At 40.5% G+C, this 6,607-nt stretch overlaps 1 protein-coding gene across 1 annotated transcript; it reads left to right on the top strand.

Annotated features, from left to right (window-relative positions):
• Positions 1-1,009: 1,009 nt before the first annotated feature.
• Positions 1,010-4,236, top strand: LOC105954720 (protein FAR-RED IMPAIRED RESPONSE 1-like). Its single transcript, XM_088812750.1, has 4 exons — positions 1,010-1,130; positions 1,299-1,321; positions 1,575-2,785; positions 2,871-4,236. Exons 1-4 carry the CDS (start codon positions 1,010-1,012, stop codon positions 4,234-4,236), a joined length of 2,721 nt encoding a protein of 906 aa, XP_088668876.1.
• Positions 4,237-6,607: the final 2,371 nt, after the last annotated feature.

The following is a 6,607-nucleotide window of genomic DNA, read 5'->3' as shown; positions in this document are numbered from 1 at the left end:
AAACTCTGTAGTATGGTTATTCATAAAAATGAGTATGAATTGAAAACATTGAATCCATCTTTATTTTGAATTTGAGCTAAAGAATATGTGGGGCTCACAATTCAACCTTATTTAGATTTAGAGGCCAAAATAAATTTTAACCAATAAATCTACCTTTATATGGATTTGGACTGTATTAGTATCTCAATTTTGAATTAAAACAAGGGTTTTGAGTCAAATACCGAATGAGTCAAACCTTATATGGTTAATTAATAACCATTATTCATATTTTGATTTGTTAATGTTTAAATTATAATTGGTCATAAACTTATTGAATTAATAAATTAATTCATATCCTTAATTGGACCCATTAATTAAAACATTTAAGCCTAATAAGCCATAAACTTTAAAATCTGAAAATTCCCCAAATTAGCATTAGAAAATCGAATTTGAAATTCAAAATGAATTGCACTTTATTGACCGACCAAAACTTTTAAATGAATATTAGTTCGGTCCCTCAAAATAATTGAAATATTTAAACGGCCCTAAAACCTTAAATCAACTTTTTTTTATTCTTTAAAATTGCCCTTGCCCCAAATCCAGAAGATCTTAAAACGTAAAGGACTGGATTGAAATTTTGAAAGTAATTTTAGGATCACAATATATTTTCTGAAAATATATCACAGTTTTTGAGAGAAACTTTAAAACTGGGGACTGAAATGCACTTTTCGAAAGCTTGAGGGCTGTAAGACAGATTTTTTTTTATTATTATTATTTCAAATCGACCCCGGCACAAAATCACGAATAACCAAAATATGGGCCAAATTGAAATAATGCTAAATATCTCAAACTTAAATAAGGGGACCAAATTTGAAATTACAGAAACCCTAAATCTGGGGTTAAATTGTAATTTCCCAATTTTCTTTCTTCAGACCCGCCGCCACCACCATGACTTTGCAACCTAAGCAACACCACCGCCGAAAACACACCCTTATTAGCAAATCCCCAACGCCAAGAATCACCAAGGACAATGGCTTGCGTTCGCTATATTGGCCGCCGGAAACGGGAAGAAGATAGTGGTGTGAGTCATGGTCGTCGCCGCGGAGAATCTTGCGACCGTGAATCACAGCCGAATGGCCGCCGTCTGAACTGTATTTTAGAGGACCTAAAATTTGCTTTTTACCGTTTGAAAAAGGCTATTTACCGTTCAAAAAAACTCTCTCTCTCTCTCTCTAAAAAAAATTGCTCTCAAGACAATTTCTTCACAAATCATTCTTATTGGTGTGATATACGAACATAAATGAATTTATCGAATGAAGATCGGGATAGCGAACACAGCGAGGTAAAAATTCCGTCTTTTCGATCGAAAAAACTGGGCTAAACATTCAAAAGCCCAACTTGGGCGCCCGACAGTGCAGTGCACGCCCATGATGGGCGTGCAGTTGGCGGTTACACGCCCATTATGGGCGTTTGTAGGCCAACTGCACGCCCAACATGGGCGTGCACTGCACTGCCGGGCGCCCGACTTGGGCTTCTGGGTTTTAAACCCTTTTTTTTTTTTTTTTTTTAAATCAATTTTTTTACGTTTTTTTCAGGACGATACGTCTACATTTGAAGTTGATCATACCGATTATTTTACCACTACTCAGTTGTTTGACTCGAAGGATGAGGTAGTGGTTTGGGTGAGGTTCGTTGCAAGAGGTCTTTTTGTGAAAATAGTAAAAAGAAGCAGTCCTAAAAAAAAGATTTTTTTGACTTGTGACCTATTCGGGGAAAAACGAGAATGTCCATCAACTAATCCAGACGCGCGCACGAGAAGGACCGGTAGCAAAAAGATAGGCTGTGGTTTTTATATTGTCGGAGAGCTACGATGGGATGATAAATGGGAGGTCAGAGTAATATACGGGAAGCATAATCATGTTCCGATATACAAGTCCGGGCATGGGATGAGTGCATTGTCTCAGGAGGAGGCGAAGATCATTAGTGATCTGTCACAAAGTCATGTGCCGCCCAAGAAGATTTTGGCTAACTTGAGACAAAATGGTTTGGGTCTCGATGCTTATTCGAAACAAATATACAATGAGAAGGCGAAATTGAAAAGACTATCTAGGGGTGACCGTACAGTGATGCAACATTTGATTGGGTTGCTTGAGGAGCATAACTATTACAAGTGGTTCCGTACTGATGAAACAACACATGCAGTTACTGATTTGATGTGGGCTCACCCTCAATCTGTCGAATTGTTAAGTATGTTTCCGTACGTATTACTACTTGACAGTACTTACAAAACCAATCAGTACAAATTGCCTTTGTTGGAGATTGTTGGTGTTACTCCTGTCGGGAAAAATTTTACTGTAGCAGTCGCATTTTTGCGCCATGAAAATGAAGACCATTACACATGGGTGTTGCAAAAGCTGAAGAGACTTTTCCCCCCTCAGACTCTACCTAGTGCCATTGTGACGGATCGAGAGTTAGGGCTCATAAAGGCGCTAGAGAATGTATTTCCGACCGTACCTCATCTCTTATGTCTTTGGCACATTAACATGAATGTGGGGCGTCGTGCTTCAAGATGTCTCGGCAATAGTAGGCGTCGCGGCACGGCTTTTGTAGTTGGTACGTGGCAAACCTTGGTAAAATCAGTGTCTGAAGAAGATTTCGCCATGAATTACACAGCTTTGTTGGACGAGTACGCGAATTATCCAGATTTGATTGAGTATCTCCAATACACTTGGCTCGTATACAAAGAGAAATTTGTAAAAGCATGGACGGATCTAATTTTCCATTTGGGTAATACATCGACAAGCAGGTATTTATTTATAAGTTGTTAAATATATATACTTAACTTACTGTCATGTAGTTTATTGAAACATAGCATATTCTTAACATATTAGGGTGGAGAGCAACCATAGAGCATTGAAAAGATGGTTGGAATCGTCGACGGGTGGCTTCGACACATTTTGGGCACAGTATCACTCAATGATGAAAGATCAATTTAACGAGATACTAGCCGATTTTGCAAAATCAAAGAGGATTCGAGCCCATACGATCAACGTGCCCGTATTTAAAATATTGTCCAGTGGAATTGTAACACATAATGCTCTGCAGATGTTGGACGATGAGAAGGATGAAGACATAGACGGTTGCGTCTGTTATATGAGGAAATGTCTTGGACTCCCATGCAGACATGAAATTCGTGCAAAGATGAATGCACGACGTGGTGTGTTTTATGCAGAGGATGTCCACATTTTTTGGAGGACATTTATTTCGGGATTCGGGGATTCCCTAGATGAAAGTGTTGGTTCTGTTCCCGACCACAGGTCACAGGCTATTGGCAGGCTAGAAGGGTTAATGAATGATTTGCGTGAGCGGTCAGAAATTGAGATCACGGACGTGACAGATGTCATTTTCGAACGAATGCATCCCGGGGCTATGGAAATGAATGAGCCACCAGTACTAGCCTGCCCGAGAGGTAGACCGCGGACGAACTCTACACAGAGGGATTTGTCAGGGCATGAGTTTCCATTATTTCCGGGAGAAGGTGAAGATTCTGGACGAGGACGAGGACGAGGACGAACACGAGGCAACAGAGGGCGTGGTTCATCTTCTGAGAGATCTAGCCGTGGTCGTGCTCGTTCATCGACCGTGAGTGGACCCGCAATAGGTCAAATTCCCCGACCCCCTTGGATGCGACACCTTCATTTCTGCCTTGTTCCGGAGGTTGTGACGTGGACGGACGTTCAAGGGGATGGTAATTGTGGTTATCGAAGCGTCGCGTGTGCAGTGAAGAACCACGAGGATGATTGGATGGATGTTAGAATGGATGTTTATAACTGTATTAAAACACACGAAGAGTTCTTCAAGGATTATTTCGGTGGTGGTAATTTAGTGTATCGGGTATTGGCGAGTGTCGCTTATTGGGACAACGCCCCAGCACCCTATGAGAAGTGGATGACTATCACGGACGTGGGCGTGGTTGTGGCAACATATTACAACGCGTTGGTCTTGTCGGCTAGCAGCTTGGGCAATCAGACTTATTTACCACTTTGGGCTCCCGAAGGTGTTTCACAGTTATCTTACGAGATGACTATACTATTTCTTGAATCAGGAAGCCACTTTGTGTACGTGAAGATGAATGATAATTGTCCGCTTCCTCCGTTTGATAGACAGTGGGCGAGGTATAGCAATAATAGTGTTGCATATCTACCAGAGGCGTTGCGGAGTCGACGTGAAATGTGGGATATTCTTAATAGTGTTTGATTTAGTTTTGTTTATTTTGTTGGAATGAATGTATTACTATTGACATTGTATATTATTATTATTATTATGTTATGATGTTATAATAAATATTACTATGTTATGTAATAATAATAATAATAATAATAATAATAATAATAATAATAATAATAATAATAATAATAATAATAATAATAATAATAATAATAATAATAGTAATAATAATAATAATAATAATAATAATAATAATAATAATAATAATAATAATAATAATAATAATAATAATAATAATAATAATAATAATAATAATAATAATAATAATAATAAAAACCGGAAATCAGGTTATGGTTACACATATTTTATTAAACATAGATTTAGCTTAAAAAACGGAAATCAGGTTATGGTTACACCATATTTTATTAAACATAAATTTAGCTTAAAAAACGGAAATCAGGTCCTGAACACCTAAGTATCCCTCGTCCTACGCCTGCGGTGAGAATGTCGCCCCTGAGAGGGTCCTGCATCCCGATCGTCAGCATCAGCACGGTCCAACTGTAGATACTCAGCGAATGGGGCGCACATGTCCTGGATCGTCCTGAAGAAGTCATCGGGCATATGCCGATATCCTGGAATAGTAGACGGAGGCAAGTTATCGTAGAAGTACGGATGCAACACTCGGGTGAGATCATATATAGCCGGAACTGCAGATGGTTCCGCTCTTTCAACCGGCTCGGTACTAGGATGTACACGGACGTGGGTGTGGTCTAGAAACCACGGCATATACTCCGGATCCGACTCCCAAGCTGGACGCGCCGGATGACCATAGTAAGCTCGACTAAGCATGTGCGTGTGGGGGATATCCCACATCTGATCGCCAGGCTCATAGTTAACCTTGTAAGATGCTATTTTTCTCTCCCTCTTAGACCCTCTTAGCGGACGAATTGGGTCCGCCGGTTTAATCTGCCGAAACCCGAACTGACGCAAAACTCTATCGGGCATATAAGGCTCGACCGTATCCATCCATCGAATAGTCCCGTGATGAACCGTCTTTGCAACTTCAGATGACACTTTCAATCCAAATGGCGTCCAATTCACCTATATTCATTTAATTATACACATATATTAATAAGCATAATTAATATAAAATGATACTTACACACATAGATACTTACATCTGACGGACGCATCGAATCGAGACGTCTACGATAATCTACAAGTATATCCTCGTCCTTAGGAATATGATGTATCACCTGCCACCGTTTACACCATGGCTCTCCCGTAACATGTGCGTTAACCATCGGAGGCCGGAAACACGGAAAATACTCATATATCCAACACTACAGTACGGGAAATAATAATACGGCATAATTAACAACAACAACAACAACAACAACAACAACAACAACAACAACAACAACAACAACAACAACAACAACAACAACAACAACAACAACAACAACAACAGCAACAACAACAACAACAGCAACAACAACAAGAACAGCACCAACAACAACAACAGCACCAACACCAACAACAACACCAACACCAGCAACAACAACAACACCAACAGCAACAACAACAACAACAGCAACAACAACAACAGCACCAACAACAACAACAGCACCAACACCAACAACAACACCAACACCAGCAACAACAACAACACCAACAGCAACAACAACAACAACAACAACAACAACAACAACAACAACAACAACAACAACAACAACAACAACAACAACAACAACAACAACAACAACAACAACAACAATAATAATAATAGTAATAATAATAATAATACCTCTAATAGTGTCAGACATCCAGCAATCTGCGCCGCCTCAGCTCGCGTAGCCATGCCCAACTGTCGGTACAGATAGGCCAATGTAGCCGAACCCCAAGAATACTCGCGAATCAGATTGATTTCCTCTAACAATGGGAAAAAATCTGCTCTGACCTTCGATCCACTCTTATCCACGAACAACAACTTTCCGAGCAAGTATGCAATATATGCTCGTACTCGATACGCGGAAGGAAAGGTAGAATTGTCGCCATACTTCACCTCCAAATCATCTAACCGGGGTCCGCCACCATACCACCACTGCTCCATAAGTGCGGGTGCGACCCCGAAAGCTCTCGCACCAAGCTGGATCGCGTCGGCCTTATCCATCCAAACGTTAGGGCGAGTTCCACTAACTCGCAAATCCATGATGTAATGCACGTCGTGCAGGGTAATTGTCATCTCACCGAATGGCATGTGAAAACTGTTGGTGTCCGGCTGCCACCTCTCAATAAAAGCCTCTATGAGTGGGTTATTGTGCTGAGGCAGCGAACAATCACGCAAGTGATACAAGCCGGTATTCTCCAGTAGTGAGACACAATCATCGTCGTCGGGGCC

This window comes from Erythranthe guttata, chromosome 14 (genome assembly GCF_056151865.1).
Source record: "Erythranthe guttata isolate IM_541 chromosome 14, IM_541, whole genome shotgun sequence".
Taxonomy (NCBI): domain Eukaryota; kingdom Viridiplantae; phylum Streptophyta; class Magnoliopsida; order Lamiales; family Phrymaceae; genus Erythranthe; species Erythranthe guttata.
This window is presented reverse-complemented; position numbering and strand designations above follow the sequence as displayed.